The following is a 23,379-nucleotide window of genomic DNA, read 5'->3' as shown; positions in this document are numbered from 1 at the left end:
GATGTTGAAAAAAAAAATTCTCTATGTCGTGGGATTTTTCTGTCGTGTGCAGTTGCTCATATTAGATGTCGTGTTTGACTATGTTCTGGTTTTTCCCAGATCTACGTTTTTTTATCTGATTTCTTCTACTGTTTCTGATGTGGGTTGAATAACCCAATGAAATCGTGAAATAGACTCTCGTGTGATCGTGAAACACGATGTCTCTGCTGGCGTGAATTCAGTTCTGGTGTGGTGAAATAGCCTTGAGTGGTCGTGAAAGTGGTTGTCGTGTGATCATAAAACACGTTCCTGTATCAACTGAAATTGTTAACTCGATTCTGAAGTCGTGAAATAGCCTTGGGTGGTTGGTGAACATCCCAGAGTCAGAATCTGAGAGATTAATAGAGTGATTTTTTTTGTTTGGTTTATTGCAGTTGTACTAGCATCAAATACCTCCCATATTATGGGTGAAGTTTCGAAATTTGATACCAAAAATGAGGCTATTGGGGAATATAAGGCATTTGCAAACCCCTTCTCGTATGGTTCTTCTGTGAGATTGAATAAAACAAACTATGCCAGGTGGTCCAGAACTTTTATGATGTCGGTATCTGGACATCGTAGAAAACACATTTTTTTAGAAACTGAACCTAATGAAAAGGTGGGAAAATATATTACTTGGGACGAAGATAATGACATAGTTATGTCATAGATCATGAATAGTGTCGAACCTCATATTGCAGATTGTCTAATTTACTATAATACAGCCAAACAGATGTGGGACAACCTTCAAGATACGTACTCTCAAGAGACTAATGTGAGTCGTATCCTGCAAGTCGAACAGGAGATATATAATTTGCAGCAGGGAGATCAGACCTTGGCCCAGTATTATGCCTCCGTCAAAGCAGCGTTTGAAAGACTCAATGCCCACAGAACTCTGTGTTGTTCACAGCAAAAGGATCATCAAGAACAGACTATGGTTGCTCGGTTTCTCATGGGTTTATCTTCAGAATTCTTTGTTGCAAAAGTCCAAATGTTGACTGGATCCGATGTACCTACTCTAGCTAATGCATACAATCGTCTAAGTAGACTTGTGATTTCTCTTCCATAATCTCATCCTGTGTCCTAGTCATCTGCCCTAGCTGTCTCATCTGGGTATGGACGTGGAAATATTCAGAATATTAGAGGACGAGGTTGTGGAAGAGGTATGGGAGGCAGAGGCAAACTTTAATGTACTTTCTGTGGAAAATTTGGACATTTAGAAGATCATTGTTGGGATAAGCATGAACGGCCAACTTCTTCTGCATCAAAGCTTAATGCTCCAAAAGCTAATGTTACTACGCTAAAAGTATCAAATGAAACTGACAATACTTTTACAAGTGACAGTATCACCGTTAGTCGAGCAGAATATGATGAGTTGATAGCTCGCAGGCCTTCAAGCTCCTTTTCTCCTGTAGCTGGTGTGGCCTACTCAACAGAGGATCATCTTCATCTGAATGATAGTAAGTGGATTATTGACTCTGGTGCATCCAGACATCTGTGTGGGAATTCGCGTTTCTTTTCAGATCTACAGAATAATACTGTTCATCGAGGAGTCTCATTAGCTGATGGGAGTTCCTCACCAGTTGTTGGTCAGGGAAGTATTTCTATATCCTCTTCCTTGCAGTTGAAAAAGGTTCTTCATGCTCCCTCATTCCCTCAAAGTTTACTCTCTGTTAGTTGTCTTACCAAAGAACTAAATTGTAGAGTGATATTTGACCCGATGGGTTGTCATTTTCAGGATTTGCTAACGAGAAAAAAATTGGTGGAGGCTATGAAGAAAATGGAGTCTACTACCTACATCATCCAGTGGGCAATGTTTATGCTGCAGTAGAACACTCATCCAATCATGTTCAGTGGCATCTTCGTCTTGGTCATCCTTCATTTTCAAAGCTTTGTTATGCCTTCCCTCAAATTCTGTCTACTACATCATTTCAGTGTGAAGCATGTCAGTTGGGCATGCATCATCGGAGTTCGTTCCCTTCTAGTCAGAGTCAGTCCAGTCATAAAGTTTTTGAACTTTTTCATGCAGATGTAAGGGGTCCTAGTAAGATTCCTACCAGGATTCAGTGTCGATATTATCTTGTTATTGTTGATGATTTTTCTAAGTTGTCGTGGGTGTTTCTAATAAAAGAAAGATCTGAAGTTCCAAGTATCATCAAATCCTTAATTCTTGAAATAAAAACTCAGTTTGAATCTGTTGTCAAGATTGCTCGCACTGATAATGCTCTTGAGTTCAAAACAAAAGCCTTGTTGCAATTTTATCAAGACCATGACATTCAACCCCAAACTACTTGTGCCTATTCCTCTCAACAAAATGGTGTAGCTGAGCGAAAACACAAGCACCTCTTTGATGTCGCACGTAGCCTTATGATTCAATCCAATGTTCCTGCGTTATATTAAGGCGATGCGGTTATCACTGCTTGTTATCTGATCAACAACATGCCTTCATCTTCCGTGAAAGATCAAATTCCGCTACATATCTTAAATCCTAATGCCCCACTCTTCTCTTTCTCACCTAAAATATTTGGGTGCGTTTATTTTGTGCACAAACTTGGACCTGACCGTGATAAATTAGCTGCTCAAGCTACAAAATGCATGTTTATAGGTTATCCAAAAAATCAAAAGGGGTATCGATGTTATGATCCAATTTCTCGATGAGAGTATGTCAGTGCGGATGTATCTTTCTTGAAATCCATTCCATATTATTCTAGTACCGGTACTCAGATGCAAGTTGATCTAGTTGATTCTTTTCCACTACTTGTACCTCCTTTTCCTTTGGAATATGTAACCTCATTATCGAACCAAACTTTATCCTCCTCAGAGTTTCATAATCCTCCATTGGTATATGTGCGTAGAGCTCCACCTTCTCCAGTGCCTTCATCTTCTTCTTCTCCTGAGGTAAGTACTCCTGACAACAGTGACCTTCATGATGATGATAATAGGCCAATCGCTCTATGGAAGGGGACACGACAATGTACCGTATATCCCATATCTCATTTTGTATCCGATGCCAGAATTGGAACTCAGATGAAAGTATTTATTTCAGGCTTATCTGCTGAAACTATTCCTCTGAACTATCAACAGGCAGAGCTCGATAACAGGTGAAAGCAGGCTATGCAAGAAGAAATGGATGCCTTATTGTCGCAACATACATGGGATCTAGTTGATTTCCCAGTGGATGCTGACATTGTTGGATGCAAATGGGTATATATAATAAAGTACAAATCAGATGGTTCTATTGAAAAATACAAGGCCAGATTAGTAGCTAAAGGGTATACTCGGACTTATGGTATTGATTTCTTTGAAACTTTTTCTCCTGTTGCACGAATGGATATCATTCGTTTTGTTCTCTCCGTAGTTGTTCACCATGGATGGAGTTTGTGTCAATTAGATGTGAAAAATGCATTTCTATATGGGGATCTGTCTAAACAGTATACATGCAACAACCTCCTGGTTTCGAGGTTGAGGGGGAGTGTCAGAAGGTGTGTAGATTAAGAAAGGTGATATATGGTTTGAAACAAAGTCCGCGTGCATGGTTTCAAAAATTGTTTGAAGTGATGTCAAGTTTTGGCTTTAATAGGTTGGCGGCAGACCATACATTATTTATTAAGAAAACTAACTTAGGTATAGTTGTTATGGTGGTATATGTGGATGACATCATTCTTAGAGGAGATAATATGAAAGATATTGAAGCTACAAAGGCTCATCTTCAAAAACATTTTGTTACAAAAGATCTTGGTTCACTTAGATATTTTTTGGGTATAGAAGTTGCCAGGAGCCGTGAAGGGATGGTTTTGTCTCAACGGAAGTATGTTCTTGACTTATTAAAAGAGACTGGAATGTTGGGAGCTAAACCAGCAAATATTCCCATAGACCATAAAGCTCAGTTGTTTGAAGAAGGGTCAATGTTGATAGCAAAAGTTATCGCTCACTGGTAGGGAAGTTACTATATGTAACTTTGACCAGAGCTAATATTGCTTTAGCAGTAAGCAAGGTCAGCCAATTTATGGACAAACCAACTGAGGTACATTGGAATGCAACAATAATGATTCTCAGGTACTTAAAATCTTCTCTTGGAAAAGGGTTATTATTCAAGAAAGGTGGAACCCTGGAAATAGTGGCTTACTCTGATGCTGACTATGCAGGATCTGTAGTGGATAGAAAATCTACCACAGGATTCTGTGTGTTTATGGGAGATAACCTAATTTCATGGAAAACTAAGAAGCAAAATGTGGTTGCTAGGTCGAGTGTAGAATCAGAATATAGGGTTGTGGCTCAAACAACTGCTGAATTAATGTGGGTTTGAATCGTACTAAATGATCTTCAGGTGAAGGTTTCATCACCTATGACAATGATGCGTGATAACAAGACAGCCACATATATAGCGAACAATCCAGTCTTTCATGAGAGGACAAAACATATTGAGGTTGATTGTCACTACGTAAGAGATATGGTTCAAACTGGTCATATCGCTACCAAATATCTAAAGTCGGAGGACCAAGTTGCAAATATGTTTACAAAACCTCTTGCTAGACCAAATTTCTCAAAATGTTGTGACAAGCTGAGCATGATTGATATCTATGCTCCAGCTTGAGGGGGAGTGTTAAGATTAATTGTCATATTGAGGTTTTAAGCTTAAGTTTTCTTAAAAGTAGGTTATTTGATATTTCATAAATAAGGAGGGACTTATATGTAATTATTTTTTATATTGGCTTCTCTCTATTTAACTTAGAGGAGATTAGCTCTAATTGAGATTAACGAGTTCTCTCCTCTCTCTCTCTCTCTCTGTGTGTGTGTGTGTGTGTGTGCCTCGGTTCTGGTGCACCTCATTTCAGTTTCCACAAGTATGTTGCATGACAACCTTCCACTCAGCTGTGTATATCATAAATCGTCTACCCATGAGATTGCTAGAGAACCAATCCCCTTATTTTGCTCTTTTTTATAATAATTACGAGTGTTTAGTTATATATGTTACGTTCATATTGATAGCTCTCAACGTGATAAGTTTCAGGACAAAGTATGTATGTGCAAGTTTGTTGGATATGCCGATCAATACAAAGGGTATCAATGCTATGACCCCACCACTCATCGCATCAGAGTCTCACGAAATGTTGTGTTTGATGAAACCATTGTTGAGGACTCAGGAAGTGTAGATGGGCACAATAGAGCCGTTGAGTGGTATCAGCCATGGCTTGCTACTGAGTTACTTAACCAGATAGAGACACATGATGTTCCCTCATGTCACACATCACCTGTTGAACGGAGTGAGACCGATGTAGAGCCTTAGATGGAAGACTTGAGAAATGTGCAGGCTCCTAGCATGCCTACTTCAGATACCGCAAAATTTCAAGGAGTCGCTTATGTACAACGAAACAAGCAGAATGCTCAACAAATTGATGTGCAGCCCAGGCGGACTGGAAGAATTCGCCATCCTATTGAGAGATGGGTCAGTTATAACAACTTTTCTACGGACCTGCAATTATTTGTTTCTCAGATTGAAAAACAAGATGAACCCGTCAGTTTCTCGCAGGCATACATGTCAATCAAGTGGATTGAGGCTATGAACGAGGAGATGGAAGCCTTGCATGAATGTGGAACTTGGGAGATTGTTCCTAGACCCTCAGACAAAAATATTGTAGGTTCTAAATGGGTCTATAAGATCAAGTATAAACTTGATGGATCCATTGAAAGCTACAAGGCGAGACTTGTAGCCAAATGCTTTACTCAGTATGGTCCTCTCATGAGACTTTTAGCCCTGTAGTCAAGATGGAAACCATTCGATTATCTTTGTTGGTTCAGTATGGTTGGACTCTCAGTCAGCTTGATGTCAAAAATGCATTTTTACATGGCAGTCTGAAAGAAGTGTATATGGAGCAGCCCCCTGGTTATGCAGAACACCACCCCAACACCCATGTCTATAAATTACGAAGAGCCATCTATGGGCTAAAGCAGGCCTCTCGTTCTTGGTTTGATAGCTTTTCTGTGGAAGTTCAACTACATGGATTCATTCGATCTCACCTCGATCATTCCTTATTCATCCTTCGAGATCGTCAGGTCAGTATTTTACTTCTCATATATGTAGATGATATTATTATTACTGGAAATTCTGATGAACATATAGAAGCTACAAAAACTCTCTTTAGTCGAAAGTTTAAGATGAAAGATTTGGGGATTCTACATTATTTCTTGGGGGTTGAGGTAGACCGACGGGATAGATATCTTTCATTAACTCAACATAAATATACCTTGGATTTATTGGATAAGGTAAGTATGAAGGATTGTAAACTTCTATCCACTCCCAGTGTATTGAATCATAAGCTCAATGCTCAGGATGGGGAGGCATATGGAGATCCCAGACAATATCGCAGCCTTGTGGGTATGCTTCAATATCTCACTTTCACTAGACCAGACATTGTGTATGCAGTGAATCAAGTCTCGCAATTCATGCATGATCCACGCACAGAACATATGAATGTTGTCAAGAGAATCCTTCGATACTTACAGAGAACACTTGGGGATGGCTTAGTCTATCATCAATCTAAGACTAAAGGAGAGCAACATCGACTAATTGTATATGCAGATGTTGATTGGGCTGGAGAACCAGATGACAAAAGGTCGGTGTTTGGCTATTGTGTTTTTATTGATGGAAACTTAATAGCATGGAGTAGCAAGAAACAACGTGCAATTGCACGATCCAGTACTGAGGCCAAGTATTGGTCTATGGCAGCAGCTACAGCAGAGGTTACATGATTGAGGCATCTTTTGGTAGAATTAGGAGAAACTATTCTACCCACTACTCTTTTACGTGATAATCAGAGTGTCATCCAGATTTCTTTCAACCTCATTCATCACAGTCGTACAAAACATATAGAGATTGATCAACATTTTATTCGGCAAAAGGTAGAAGACATGGAAGTTGAACCTGCTTATATTTGAACGGCTGATCAGGTGGCGGATTTGTTCACTAAAGGTCTTACCAGCATACAATTTTGGTTCTTGAAGAGCAAGTTGTCCATAGTGCATGACCATGCATAACTTGAGTGAGGGTATTGAGACTGGGTTGTTTTACCAATTACGGGTTTGGATCTAGACCCAAAATCTATGTATCAATCCAAAAGTCTTTGTATTATTTATATTGGGTCTGGAACTGATGTAACAGTGTAATATCCAGACCCAATCTAATTTCCAGTATAAATATAACATATAGGGCACGATCCTTGCATGAAAGATTGTATCATTTGTTGCAGCCGCCCCTCTTTCTCACAATCATCTCCTTCCTCAGCATCAACCGAACATTGGTGGACGAATTCTAATAACAACACCTTTGTGTGGCACTTGACTAGCGTTTTGTTTTTTGAGAAAAATAAGTTGTGTATAGAAGGTCAACCAGAAGCCACTCAGGAAGAAACATACTTAGGAGTATTGTGTTACTTTTTGGGACTTGAGGCATATTTTAGGAGGAATACTTGTCATCCCAGCATAAATATGCTGCTGATCTAGTGGGTAAAGCGACTGGTAGAGAACAGAAAGAAAGTAGATACTCCTAGGCTCATGTCAGACTATTGGCTACTGATGGTAGGTAAGTTACTTAGTGATCCCACTAAGTATAAGCAGTTGGTTGAGAGCATGATTTACTTGGCTATCTCATGTCCGGACATGACATGTACACTTGGTTAGTTTATGAGTGCACCTCACACAGTTCATCTTGCAACTGTCCTAAGGATCATCCGTTACATCAAGGACACCATGCAAATGTATTGTTCTTTCCTCATTAGAGCACAGAACCTATTGTGATGCAAGTTTTAGACGCAGTAGGATACAAGATTTCATTACTGGCTTTTATATTCTCCTAGGAGACTCCTTGATCTCCTGGAAAAGTAAGAAGCAATAGAGAATTGCTTTGTCCACCGTCGAGAGAATATTGAGATATGGCGCAGACTACAGCTAAGGTGGAATAGTTGTGTCGGCTTCCTGAGGATATAGGAGTCACTGTCTTGGTGCCCACTGCCTTACATTGTGATAATCAGAGTAATTATTCATATTGCAATGAATGCAGAATTTCACAAGCATATGATTATATGAAGCATATTGAAATTGATTGTCATTTTTTGCAACAAGAGTGGCTTGGGGCAATATTTCACTACTATGTATTATCTTTATTTATCAAACTGATGTGTTCACCAAAGTACAATCAACTGTTCAGTTTCATACTTAGCCTAGGAGCATAATCAGAATCTAGTTTGATTTGCATGTGTAACTTGTATATATATATATATATTATATAAAACTTTGGTAACCAAACTGTTCAGACCACTGGAACAAGAAAGAAGATGACAAGTCTGTGATATGGCTGCACCAAAGGTCATGATTCCCAATCTGGGAAATTGTGTGTATCCTCTCTATTATATTGAAAGCTGTTACATAAAGGCACTTTACAACAATATTACACAATACAAGAGGTTAAACAATATGAGGGGTAAAATAAGAATACAAAAAGTAAAATAATAAAACCAATATAAACATATCCAGAATCGGGTTTGGATCGGATTTAGATAAGATCCGAGACTCATGAACAACAGAAATATCACGCGTTAATAATATATAGTTCTTAGCAAATTGGTCAAAATTGGTCTGAATTGGCATGAATCAGCTGATTCAGATCGAATCGACCCAAAGCCGATTCAGAAGAGGCCAATTCAAGGTTGATTTGATTTATTCTTTAAATATTTCTTAAGGGGGGTAAAAATATTTTTAAAAAAAAACTATTTTTTTAATAACACGTCATCTGATGGTAAAAACGGGACGATTCAAGATAGATTCAATTTGGTTTTTTCCTTTTTTTAAGAAACTGATTCACCTAGTGAACCAATTTTAACAACATTGGTTCTTCATCTTATTGTATTTTTATTTCTTGTATAGTCACAACCTTGTTCAGAGTTCAAACTCATAAGAACATAGTTGTTAAAGGGGTAACAGTAACCAAAACAAGAGGTCGATCCTTGTGTGTATTTACTCCTGCCCTACTAAAGAACGACACACTGTGCTCTTCACCTCTCTTCTTGTGCATCTTATCTCATTTGTTGGATATATTTGCATACATTGATTGTAAGAAGATGAGCTCCTTCAAGGATGTTCACTAGATCACCAACAATGGATACTCAAAGAGTTCCACCAAAAGTACTGAAATGAACACTCACAAGAACCAAGAATGGTTCATACACAAATACCCACCAAATGGGTATTCAACAACAAGAAAAATAGAGGTATTATTGATTGTAATCCACACAAAAAATACACTTTACAAGAGGGGGCAATGCCCCATATTTATACACAAAATAGGGTGTAGAGGAGAGAGTCGTTGGGAGTCCGACTCTTTGTATTTGACTTAGTCAAATGTTGACTAGTCCAATACAAACAAAAGTTGAACTAAAAAAAGGTAAAAATCCTATACAAACTAAACTAAAATGAAAAAGTAAAAAAAAACTAGTTATCCTAGTTATGATACATTATTTAACATTGATCACAGAATATCACACAAATGACACCAAATCATATTAAGTAGTTAAGATATGCCACCTCTATCATTTTTTATCTTTCTTTAGTTCTCTACTTTCCCAAATCATTAGGCAGGAATTCATTTTGAGCATATCTGTATAATTAAAACAAAAATAGTCGACACATCAAAAGTTTAAACTGCCACCAACTTGACTTTGCAGTCACTGTGCAGGATCACCCCCGATTTGTTGATCAATGTGAAAGAACCTGTATAAATGGCTACTATAACGTGTCATGTTTATATATTACTTCTGCCTTCATTAGTTAAACATATTTACCATATTTCAAGTAATTCTTATAATGTGACTATCGAGCATCATTATGTATCAATCATTTTTCTGTGTATTCCAACCACAGCCTACATCTTATGCTCGCCTAACTAGCAAAACAGGTCAAACCACAGCAAATGCATGTCCATATCGTGATGTGGGCCTGGTCACCATGCTCTTTCTGAGTGCATGTGAGTTTTGTATCCATGTGTACTGCTTCAGACTATAATACTGATACTTTTGGCATAATATTTGTTTCAAGAAATTAGTGATCCTTGATATAATCATTAATGAATCCATATAAACAAATGATTCAAAAAATTATTTGGCAAATTGTTCTGCAATCAATTCAACAGCAGGTTTGTACTATAATGTAGAGAATAAAGAGATGAACTAAAATGACTGTAAGTAAAAGAATCCAGATGTTTCATACCAACATTATTTCATACATGTGCATGATGAACAATTGTGGGGGTTGGCGGGTAAATCTTAAAGGAAACATTAGATGCAAGGTATGTACCCGTTTTCTTGTTATTTCCATCAGACCATGTCTAGATAATTCAGAAATTTTGACCAATGACCGGTCCCTCTCAACAGCCTTCTTGATTTCCTCATAAACCAACCTTTTATTCGCTATAGGAAATAGAAGAACATGAGTCAACTAAAAGAGTTTATAAACTTGAACAACTTTCCATACTATATGTAAGCATAGAAAATTATGAGAGCGGAATATAATCTTTATGTTCTGGAAATAGGGATTTCACCCACCCTCCACAGAATTAGCTTACAATTTAGCAAGTCCATGGGGAGAACTTGTCTAGATTACATAACCCAAAGACGAAATATTATTAGAAATTGCAATAGGCAAGTGTACCATGAGATAGAACCTAGATCAAGTTGTTGCAATTCATGGTCATTGGCCACTGTAAATGATACTCTATACAGTTTAATGTTTAATATAAGGGAATGCAACAGTAATCTGGTAACTTGTGATCCCACAATTTCCTGACTCGTATATTAACCTTTGGCATATAATGAGTTGGGGAGTGTCCTATAGTATTTTTAAGTTGCACCCTGTACTTCTGTAGTAATCCTCACATTATGCCTTGACATATATTGAGTTTAAGGAGTGTCCTAGAGTATGGTTGTAATATAATACTCTATTTTCCATAGTTATAACTTATAAGCCTTAATTTTACGTTAAATATAATGATCTGTATAAAAGTCAAACCTAGGTCCTTATCTGTCCAAGTGCTGTGAAAGGTGCTTGTAATGGGACAATATTTTTTAATAATTAAATTATGAAAGATTTTTTCGCAAACTTTTGACAAAAAATAACAATATGTAAAAATAGAATTCTTAAAAATATAAGACCAAAGAAATACTTAAGATTTCAAGAGGCGCAATTTTGGATCCACCTACAAAATTCTAAAATTTGTATTGAAACCTAAAGTTGACTTTTTATTCTTCAAGAATTTTACTTTTTAGCTATTTTTAATGGATTCAAATAGGGGGTATTTGTTTATTTACATATAATATCATAAATGAGGACATTTATTTTTATGTAAATAAGTATATTTAAATAAGAAGGCCAAGGGTGCAATGGCAATTTCGCCCCCAGCCACCAACCAACCTAGCCTCCTCCTTTTGCCACCATAGTCCCTCTATAAATAACCCTAGGGGTCTAGGATGTATGAAAAAAGGAAAGAGGGGAAGGAAGAGGAGAGGCTAGGAGCAAAGGGAGTCGCGATGACCTACGGAGTTTTTATCCAGGTAAGTGATTAATTATGTTTTTTAATAATTAGGCTTCTTAAATTAGTTTTATATGTAGTTAATTATAATTTTTGATATTTAGAGTGGGGTTTTATTAATTTTAATTTTGTAATTAGGTAGTTAAATGCCTTCCATAAGTAGGGACTAGGGATATATTTATATATATATATAGTAAGTGGTAGCTGCCTACCAATTTACTAGCCTACCGTACTTTTGAAGGGTTTTTCCATTTTTTTCTTAAATCTGATCATATGGATGTATTTGACATGCATGATTTTATACGAATCAACTCTTGGATTGTCCGATTCTGACATACAGGTAGGTTTTTATAAGGTTTAAAAATTGACTGTCTAATATTTTCATAAATATTGAAGGCTTAAAAAACCATAATTTTTATCTGTCATTTCCTAGTAAATTGACCATGTCGAATACATCTAAAGGGTCAGATTTGCGAAAAATAACCCGAAAACAACCATTCCCTTGTGGTAGGCTGGCGGTAGGCCAAAAGAGTGGTAGGCAGCTACCACTTTTCCTATATATATATATATATATATATATATATATATATATATATATATATATATATATATATATATATATATATTCTCAAGTAAGTTCTGTAAGCAATTATGGTCCTGTTAATTAGGATTAAAATGCCAAAATATTTGTTTCTTATGGATAATTAGTCCTAGTTTTCATAATTAAAGTTGGATTTCTGAAAAGGAGTTTCATGACAGTTATAATTTTAATATTTACAATTAAGCATGTTACATATTGATTTGCTCGCAAGAAGTTGATTGTGGCCAGAGCTTCTGAAATTAGATTACTCCACTTTCAAATGCTTTAAATGTTAGTCTTTTGCTTAGGTAGTGGATTAGTAATTAATATGATAAATCCAATAATTAATTTCAGCTTCCATATCCTTCTCAAATTACTAATCTTCAAAAATCATAAAGTTTTATTGTTATAAATGTGGTTTAACAACCTCTTTCAAGTTACACTAGTTTTCTAAATCATTTTGAAAAGCCATCAAATTTTCCTCAATTGCATTAAAAGTAATTAACTATAGCCTTTATGGATTTAATTATCCTTTTTAATGGTATGCAAATGTCATTGTTGGTTTGATAATTGCTTCTTTGAGTTTATTTGAAAGTGTATTCAGGGAAAAAAATCGGAGTTAGCACTAAAAACTAAATGAAAGTTTTATTTTAAATGTTTTTAAAATCTTTGGTTATATATTGCTTATTGAATTGAAATAATTGTGATTTAAAATGTCCACATAAATGTAAGTGGACCGCCTGCAGGATGGTATATTGACCCCCAACAACCTTTTCAAGGTTATGGGCCCCTTTTGAAAAGGGTAATCAACCCATTTGGCTCGTCATTGGGATTTATCAGCACAGTTGACTTAGTCTTGTGAAATCAAGTGGCCTTTTGGCGTAATCAATGGGAAAGGAGTCCCCCACGAGTTAGTGGCTCATTGGATTTTCTAAAAGGGATACAGAATTTTTGGCCCAATCAGATATCCAATGGGTGGTGGAACTTGCCACCGTTAATGTTATCGGCACATTTGAAGTATGGAGGGATGTCGGCCCAAACAAAATTGAGATTTATCGACCCTTCAGATCTTCAGTGGAAATGTGTATCAGACCTAAAAGAAAATGTTTAATGAAATAAGGTGTATAATTGTACTTCATTTTGAAAAGTTGATTTTGTAGTTCAAATTGCAGTTTGCAAAAAGTGATTTAAGATCTACTACATTATCTTTTTGAAAATGTCATTTTTAAATGTCACTTTTAAAAACCCTCAAAAACCTAATTGTTGAGACTATAATTAGTTGCACACTGAGCATTATATCTCTTAGTAGATTATACACATGACATATTGGATTGCCTGAATCACGAGTCAAATATATTTTGTTACGATCACCTCATATTGATAAAATGTCCAGAGAACAATTTAAAATGGAAAGAAAGAAGCAATTGTTGGTCATAAAAACAGAAACGCATGAATTGTTTTTGTTTTTAGAGTGACAATTTTGATAGAGATAACAAAGGTTTTGAAAGATGCCCAGAGGATACTACGACAAGGATATTAACTCTGGAAACTTGAATGAGGTGCACCAGAACCGAGGCAGAAGAAAAGAGAGAGAGAGAGAGAACTCATTAATTCTACTTAGGGATAATCTCCTTTAACTTAAATAGAGAGAAGCCAATAAAAGAAATTACATACAAGTCCCTCCTTAATTATGAAATATCAAATAACCTACTTTTTAAGAAAGCTTAAGTTTAAAAACTCAATAGGACAATTAGTCTCAACACTCTCCCTCAAACTGAAGCATAAATATCAATCATGCTCAGTTTGTCACAACATTTTGAGAAATTTGGTCTAGCAAGAGGCTTTGTAAACATATCTGCAACTTGGTCCTCCGACTTTAGATATTTGGTAGCCATATGACCAGCTTGAACCATATCTCTTACGTAGTGGCAATCAACCTCAATATGTTTTGTCCTATCATGAAAGACAGGATTGTTCGCTATATATGTGGCTGCCTTGTTATCACACATCATTGTCATGGAAGAGGAAATCTTCACCTGAAGATCATTTAGTACGGTTCGAACCCACATTAATTCAGCAGTTGTTTGATACACAGCCCTATATTCTGATTCTACACTCGACCTGGCAACCACATTTTGCTTCTTAGTTCCCCATGAAATTAGGTTATCTCCCATAAACACACAGAATCCTGTGGTAGATTTTCTATCCACTACAGATCCTGCATAGTCAGCAACAGAGTAAGCCACTATTTCCAGGGTTCCACCTTTCTTGAATAATAACCCTTTTCCAGGAGAAGATTTTAAGTACCTGAAAATCATTATTGTTGCATTCCAGTGTACTTCAGTTGGTTTGTCCATAAATTGGCTAACTTTGCTTACTGCTAAAGTAATATCAGGTCTGGTCAGAGTTACATATAGTAGCTTCCCTACTAGTGAGCGATAGCTTTTGCTATCAACAAGTTTCGACCCTTCTTCAAACAACTGAACTTTATGGTCCATGAAAATATTTGCTAGTTTAGCTCCTAACATTCCAGTCTCTTTTAATAAGTCAAGAACATACTTCCGTTGAGACAAAACCATCCCTTCACGACTCTTGGCAACTTTTATACCCATAAAATATCTAAGTGAACCAAGGTCTTTTGTAACAAAATGTTTTTGAAGATGAGCCTTTGTAGCTTCAATATCTTTCATATTATCTCCTGTAAGAATGATGTCATCCACATATATAACCATAACAATAATACCTTATTTAGTTTTCTTAATAAATAAAGTATGGTCTGCCGCTGACCTATTGAAGCCAAAACTTGACATCACCTCAAACAACTTAAACCGGGCACGCGGACTTGGTTTCAAACCATATATCGCCTTTCTCAATCTACACACCTTCTGACACTCCCCCTCAACCTCGAAACCAGGAGGTTGTTGCATGTATACTGTCTCAGATAGATCCCTATATAGAAATGCATTTTTCACATCTAATTGACATAAACTCCATCTGTGGTGAACGGCAACGGAGAGAACAAGACGAATGGTACCCATCCGTGCAACAGAAGAAAAAGTTTAAAAGAAATCAATATCATAAGTCTGAGTATACCCTTTTGCTACTAATCTGGCCTTGTACCTTTGAATAGAACCATCTGATTTGTACTTTATTGTATATACCCATTTACATCCAACAATGTTAGCATCCACTGGGGAATCAACTAGATCCCATGTATGTTGAGACAATAAGGCATCCATTTCTTCTTGCATGGCCAGCTTCCACCTATTATCGAGCTCTGCCTGTTGATAGTTCAAAGGAATAGTTTCAACAAATAAGGCTGAAACAAAAGCTTTCATCTGATTTCCAATTCTGGCATCGAAAACAAAATGAGATATGGGATATAAGGTACATTGTTGTGTCCCCTTCCGTAGAGCGATTGGCCTGTTTTATCATCATGAAGATCACTGTTGTCAGTAGTACTTACTCAGGAGAAGAAGAAGATGAAGGCACTGGAGGGGGTGGAGCTCTAAACATGCATTTTGTAGCTTGAGCAACTAATTTATCAAGGTCAGGTCCAAGTTTGTGCACAAAACAAACGCATCCAAATATTTTAGGTGACAAATAGAAGAGTGGGGCATTTGGATTTAGGATATGTAGTGGAATTTGATCTCCCACGGAAGATGAAGACATGTGGTTGATCAGATAACAGGCAGTGACAACAGCATCACCCCAATATGACGCAGGAACATTTAATTGAATCATAAGGGTACGTGCGACATCAAGAAGGTGCCTATGTTTTCGTTCAGCCACACCATTTTGTTGAGAGGAATAGGCACAAGTAGTTTGGGGTAGAATGTCATAGTCTTGATAAAATTGCAACAAGGCTTTTGTTTTGAACTCAAGAGCATTATCAGTGCGAACAATCTTGAAAGCAGATTCAAACTGAATTTTTATTTCAAGAATTAAGGATTTGATAATACTTGGAACTTCAGATCTTTCTTTTATTAAAAACACCCATGACAGTTTCGAGAAATCATCAACAATAACAAGATAATAACGACACTGAGTCCTAGTAGGAATCTTACTAGGACCCCATACATCTGCATGAAGAAGTTCAAAAACCTTATGACTAGACTGACTCTGACTAGAAGGGAACGAACTACGATGATGCTTGCCCATCTGACATGCTTCACACTGAAATGATGTAGTAGAAGGAATTTGAGGGAAGACATAATGAAGCTTTGACAATGAAAGATGACCAAGGCGATAATGCCACTGAACAGGGTTGGATGAGTGTTCTACTGCAGCATAAACATTGCCCACTAGATGATGTAGGTAGTAAACTCCATTTTCTTTATAGCCTCCACCAATCTTCTTCCCCGTCAGCAAATCCTGAAAATAACAACCCATCAGGTCAAATATCACTCTACAGTTTAGTTCTTTGGTAAGACGGCTAATAGAGAGTAAACTTTGAGGAAACGAGGGAGCATGAAGAACATTTTTCAACTGCAAGGAGGAGGATATAGAAATATTTCCCTGACCAACAACTGATGAGGAACTTCCATCTGCTAATGAGACTCCTCGATGAACAGTAATATCCTTTAGATCTGAAAAGAAAAGTGAATTCCCATACAAATGTCTGGATGCACCAGAGTCAATAATCCACTTACTATCATTCAGATGAAGATGATTCCCTGTTGAGTAGGCCACACCAACTACATGAGAAGAAGAGCTTGAGGGACGAAGTGCTATCAGCTCACATATTTTGATCGACTAAGGGTGATATTATCACTTGCAGAAGTATTATCATTTGCATTTGCTACCTCTAGTGTAGTAACATTAGCATTTGGAACATTATGCCTTGACGAAGAAGGAATTGGACGGCCATGCTTATCCCAGCAGCGATCTTCTAAATGTCCAGATTTTCCACATAAAGTACATTGAAGTTTTCCTCTGCCTCCAATACCTCTTCCACGACCTCATCCTCTAATATTCTGAATATTTCTACGTTCATAACCAAATGAGACAGCTAGAGCAGATGACTGCGACACAGGGTGAGATTGTGGAAGAGAAATCACAAGTCTACTCAGACGATTGTATACATCAGCAAGAGTAGGGACATCGGATCCAGTCAGCATTTAGACTTTTGCAACAGAGAATTCTGAAGATAAACCTGTGAGAAACCGAGCTACCATAGTCTGTTCTTGATGATCCTTTTGCTGCGAACAACACAGAGGCCTGTGGGCATTGAGTCTTTCAAACGCTGCTTTGATAGAGACATAATACTGAGCCAAGGGTTGTTCTCCTTGCTGCAAATTATATATCTCCTGTTCGACTTGCAGGATACGACTCACATTAGTTTCTTGAGAGTATGTATCTCGAAGATTGTCCTGTAATGAGATATTGCGGAAATATAAAGAGTGCATACAAGCACTTACAACAATGAATAAAAGAGACAATATCACAAGTCCACAAAGGGACAATACAAGCACAAGCCTTTAAAAAGGCAACAATATAAAAAGCCTCTTATTGAGAAGAGTGAAAGCTCTCTAGAATGAGAAATATACAAGGGGTTCACCCCTATTTATACAAAAGGGAGAGGAGCAAAGGGATGGCCAAAAGGCCTCAAAAGGAGAGCCAAAAGGGGGCTCCCATAGAGTCGTTGGGAGCCCCCAACGGTCACATTTGTGACCGTTGGGGGCTCCAACAACTCTAAGGTTGGAGCCCCTTTAGGTCCTCAAAAGAAATAAAAAAAGAATTTAAAAAAACAAAAAATAAAATTACATTTTATCAAGAAAAGAAAATAGTTGTTTTCTAAAACAACGATGTGAAATTACAAAAATACCCCTATCGGGTATTGATGTAATATACAGTATATATATATTAGATACATTTTAACATATATATATATATATTAGATACATTTTAACACCCCCCCTCAAACTTTACGGGGAAATGACGGAAAGTTTGCCAAGAAGAAACATGAAGCGAGGAGCCGGAAGAGCTTTAGTGAAGAAGTCCGCCAACTGATATTCTGAAGTGACATATGGAAGAGCAATAGTTCCTCGTAAGAATTTGTCACGAACATAGTGGCAATCCATTTCGATATGTTTTGTACGCTCATGAAAAGTATGATTGCTCGCAATATAGATGGCACTCTTGTTATCGCAACATAGTTTTGAGGCTTCGGTAATATCAACTCCCATGTCTTTAAACAAACTGCGAAACCATACAAGTTCCATTGTCGTGGTTGCGATAGCCCGGTACTCAGCTTCAGTGGATGATAGTGAAACTTTCTGCTGCTTCTTGCATCGTCAGGTAATCAAAGAGTCCCCTAAAAAGACACAAAAACCAGTAGTTGAGACTCGATCATTGGGATTGAAATGAAATGGAGATCTTCGAAACACGAGCTTAGATTAACAAGGGCAAGTGTCAAGAATGACACTAAAGCATAACCCTTAAAAAGGGTATAACTGGAAACGAAATAAAAATAAAAATGTATTCTTTATTGATATGAAAAACCAATTGCTTAAGAAGCATTGGAATGAAATACAAGAGGGGCTGCACCCCTTTATATACACAGCTGAAAGAGGACTCAATAGAGTTGTTGGACACAGTCCAACAGCTCTATTGGAATGTGTCAGTCCAACAGCTCTATTGCTAGTCAAGTCTGGACAGGACTTGACTAGCAACAGTCATTCTAGTTCAAACTGAACTAGATGACATAAAGACAAAAAATAAAAATAAAGGAAAAAAATTACAGAAAAGAAAGAAATGAAAAATTTATTTATATATATATAATAATATAATATTATTATATATACATATGTGTACAGTTTTACATTTTAACACTCCCCCTCAAACTTACGGTACAATGAGCGAAAGTTTGTCTAAGAGAAAGTGAAATCGGGGAGCAGCGAGAGGCTTTGTAAAGAAGTCTGCTAACTGATATTCTGAAGTGACATATGGCAGATCAATTATCCCGTGTAGATATTCCTCTCTGACGTAGTGACAATCCATTTCGATGTGTTTGGTGCGTTCGTGGAATGTTCTGTTACTGGCAATGTAGATCGCACTTTTGTTGTCACAACACATTTGTGAAGCCTTTGCTGCTTCAGCTCCCATGTCAGCAAGCAGTCGTCGGAGCCAAACTACTTCCATGGTCATGGTTGCCATGGCTCTGTATTCAGCTTCGGTGGATGAGAGAGATACCTTCTGCTGCTTTTTACACCTCCACGAGATCAATGATTCCCCTAAAAAGACACAAAAGCCAGTGGTTGAGTGTCTGTTATTGGGATCACCTCCCCAATCAGCATCAGTATATGCAATTAAATCAAGAGAAGAGGAGGAAGATAAGAAAAGTCCTCGTGAAAGAGAGGACTTGATGTATCTGATAATACGCATGACTGCTCCCATATGAACAGAAGTAGGAGCATGTTGAAATTGACTTGCTGTATGAACAGCATGTGCTATATCTGGTCTGGTAATGGATAGATAGGAAAGTGCCCCGACAAGCTGTCTATAAGGAGTAGGGTCTGCAAGAAGTTCTCCATCATCAATCTTCATTTTAACATTAACAACTTCTGGAGTGTCAACTTTCTTATCATCAGTAATACCAGACCTGAAAACAATATCAAAAGCAAATTTAGTCTGAGATAATAAATATCCTCTAGGAGAATAAGCAACTTCAATGCCTAAAAAGTATCTCAACAAGCCCAAATCAGTCATTTCAAAATGAGATTTAAGAAGTGTTTTGATTGTTTCAACTCCCTGTTTATCGCTTCCGGTGATGATCATATCATCCACATAGAGAAGAAGCACAATGATCCCTGCATCAGAATTCTTAATAAACAAAGCAGTGTCAGTTAAACAGAATTGAAAACCAATATCAATCATAACACGACTAAACCTATCAAATCAAGCTTTTGGTACTTGTTTAAGTCCATAAAGAGCTTTTTCTAAGCGAAGGACTTTACCCTTAGGAATACTTAGACCAGGAGGGGGTTCCATGTATACTTCTTCAACTAGCTTTCCATTTAAAAAAGCATTTTTGACATCCATTTGAAAAATAGACCATTTTTTGATAGAATCTAAGGCAATTAAGGTTCGGACAGTAGTCATACGAGCCACCGGAGCAAAGGTTTCTTCATAATCAATCCCATATTCTTGGGCATAACCTTTGGCTACTAAACGGGCTTTATATCTTTCAAGAGTACCATCACTCTTGGTTTTAATTTTATAAACCCATCGACATCCTATAGTTTTCTTCCCTGAAGGAAGATCTTGAATATTCCATGTAGAAGCCTTTTCAAGTGCATCTAATTCAACTTTCATGGCTTCTATCCATTTGATATCATTTTTTGCTTGAAAATATGTGGATGGTTCTTCATATGAGTGAATTAATGCAATAACTGCCCTATATGTGGGTGAAAAAAGACTCGTATGATACAAACTTTCCTGGAGGCCTCGAGATTCGGGATGATTGTCTAGTTGGAATGTTAGAATATTTTTCAAGTGCACATGGAGGATTAGACTCTTGTCGCCTGGAATATTGAATACTAGTATCTCTATGAACTTCTTCATTTTCAACATTAAGATCAATAATTCTTTGATCATCATCAAAGTTACAATCAAGGTCATATTCATCAGATGTTGATATTAGATCTAGCAAAAAGGAGTACTCAGTGACGTCTTTTAATTTTCTAAAATCAAAGAAGCTCTCCTTTTCAAGAAAGGAAACATTTCTAGACACATATAGTTTATTATTTTTGAAGTCAAAACATCTATAACCTTTCTGGTTTTCAGCATATCCTAAAAAGGCACAGGGAATCGCACGAGGGGAAAGTTTATCATTTTTGTCAGTAAATATGAAACATTTGCACCCAAATATTCTTAGTCTAGAGTAATCTGGAGAAATGTTCATAAGTTTTTCAATGGGAGTGATATTTTGTAACGAAGAAGATGGCATCCTATTAATGAGATAGGTGGCAGTTAAGGCAGCTTCTGCCCAAAAGTCTTTCGGGACTTGATTTGCTATTAATAAAGTCCTAGTGGTTTCTATAATATGGCGATGTTTTTGTTCTGCCAGTCCATTTTGTTGAGGTGTATAAGGACAAGATCTTTGATGTGTGATGCCATGCAATTTAAGATAATTTTGAAAATCTGTGGATAAAAACTCTCCCCCTGAATCTGTGCGAAAAATAGTAATATCATTTTGAAACTTGTTTTTAACCATATTATGAAAAGTTTGAAAGTATGAAAATGCTTCAGACTTATGTTTGAGAAAGTATATCCACGTATGTCAGGAGAAATCATCGACAAAAATAACATAGTAAACAAATCCTCCTTTAGAAATTATTGGTGCAGGACCCCAAACATCCGAGTGTATTAATTCAAGTGGTCTTGAAGAGAAAAAGGTTTTGTTCTGAAATGGTAATCTTTTCATTTTGCCGAGAATACAATCTTTACAATCAAATGATTCAGAGTTACAAAATTTCCCTAGATTTGGAAAATGTTGGATTTTGGCTATATGTGGGTGACCAAGTCTCTTATGCCACAGTTCCAACTCTATTTTTTGAATATTATAACAAAAAACTTTCTTCGGCATTTTCAAAAAATCCATGTAATAGAGTCCTCCTTCTCTATGGCCTTCCCCAATCAGCTTGCCTGACTGGCGATCCTGTACCCAACAACCATGAGAAGAAAAAGAAATATTACACCCATAATCAGAAATTTGAGATACAGATAAAAGATTTAAATTTAATTTGAGAACATGTCTAATTTCTGGAATAAAAAAAATTTTTGTTTTATAAATTTTTTCAAAATTTCCTATTCCTTCTATTTCAAGAGAAGTCCCATCAGCAGTAAAGACCTTTGACACACTTGTTTTATTTTTAACACATTTGGATAGACTTTGATTATTTGGGGTCATATGAAAAGATGCACCAGAGTCAAGAAGCCAAGAAATTTTACCTAGATCAGAAAAAGATGAGGCTGCTGCACCGGTTGAAGCTTCAGATGAGGAAGAGGCACCTTTGATGAGAGGCTGAAGAATCTCCATTAGTTGGGCCAGGGAAACTGGTGCATCCTGATCTTTAGGCTCCGATCCAGCAATTGCAGCTCTTTTTTCTCTCAGCTCCTTAAGTTTGGGACATTGTGGCCTGTAGTGTCCTGGTTCATGACAGTGATGACAAATAACTTTCTTCTTATCATAGTCACCATTTTGTCGGTTAAAGTGAGGAGGCCTATATGATCGAACATGATTCCCTGGTCTAGACACGGCTAAAACGGAATCATCTTCAATTTTTAAAGAACCTTTCCGGAGACGATTTTCTTCCATTGTTAACTCTTCAATAGTTTCAACAATAGAAGGAATTTTTCCATGGTGAAGTAGGGCCGATTTAGTGGTTTCAAATTCCGGCCTTAATCCAGTGATAAATTGGTAAAAATGTTCAGCATCGAGTTGTTTCTGACGAAGCTCGATGTCTTCGGCACAATGCCACTTTGGTTCTAAAAGGGAAAGTTCTTCCCAAAGTTCGGACAACCCATTGTAATATTCACGAATAGTTTTGTCTCCTTGTGTCATCATTCGAACTTTTTCTTGGAGGTTGCACACGTGTGCAATATCTTTAAGGGAATACATATTCTTAAGGTATTCCCATGCCTTATCGGCATGATCAAATTTGGCAAGACTTGAGCATTTTTTAATGTCAACGCTATTGATAAGCCATGACATTATCTTTGCATGAGATATTCTCCATTCTTTCCATTTCTTCTCGTATGAGGCAATAGCCTTGATTTTCTCTTCTTCCGATAGAGGGACCTCTTTATCTCCCTCCTTTTTAGTAAGAGATAGCTTAGGTTCCGAATCGGAACCATCCACAATCCCCCATAAGCCTTTTCCCCATATATGGTGCTTCATGATTGAAGCCCATGTTACATAGTTCGTATCGCTTAGTTTCATAGGCATGATGGTGACTTTATCATTGTCATCCATCGATTACAAGGAGATAAAGAATAGGGATAGAAGAGAAATAAGAAGGAAAATGAAAAAGAAAGAAGAAAAAAAAAAACAATACAACAAGATGTGAAATCTTCTCTAATGAAGTGATAAAACACTTCTCTTCAATTGGCGAACACTTTTGCAAAAGGGCACGGAAACCGAGACAGCTTCTCTAATGAAGTGATAAAACACTTCTCTTCAAGTGGCGAACACTTTTGCAAA

The 23,379-nt window shown here is 37.0% G+C and overlaps 1 protein-coding gene across 3 annotated transcripts in view; it reads right to left on the bottom strand.

Moving 5' to 3' along the window:
• The window catches only part of RNEE/G (RNAse E/G-like protein), a 187,853-nt gene that overhangs the window by 14,116 nt on the left and 150,358 nt on the right, over positions 1-23,379 (bottom strand). For all 3 annotated transcript variants that reach the window (XM_089998291.1, XM_089998298.1, XM_089998304.1), the window contains one exon: positions 10,363-10,475. In XM_089998291.1, coding sequence (XP_089854417.1) covers positions 10,363-10,475 — 113 coding nt within the window. The remainder of the gene's footprint in view (positions 1-10,362; positions 10,476-23,379) is intronic.

The sequence above is a fragment of the Nuphar pumila genome, chromosome 1 (assembly GCF_984573655.1).
Source record: "Nuphar pumila chromosome 1, dmNupPumi1.hap1.1, whole genome shotgun sequence".
Taxonomy (NCBI): domain Eukaryota; kingdom Viridiplantae; phylum Streptophyta; class Magnoliopsida; order Nymphaeales; family Nymphaeaceae; genus Nuphar; species Nuphar pumila.
This window is presented reverse-complemented; position numbering and strand designations above follow the sequence as displayed.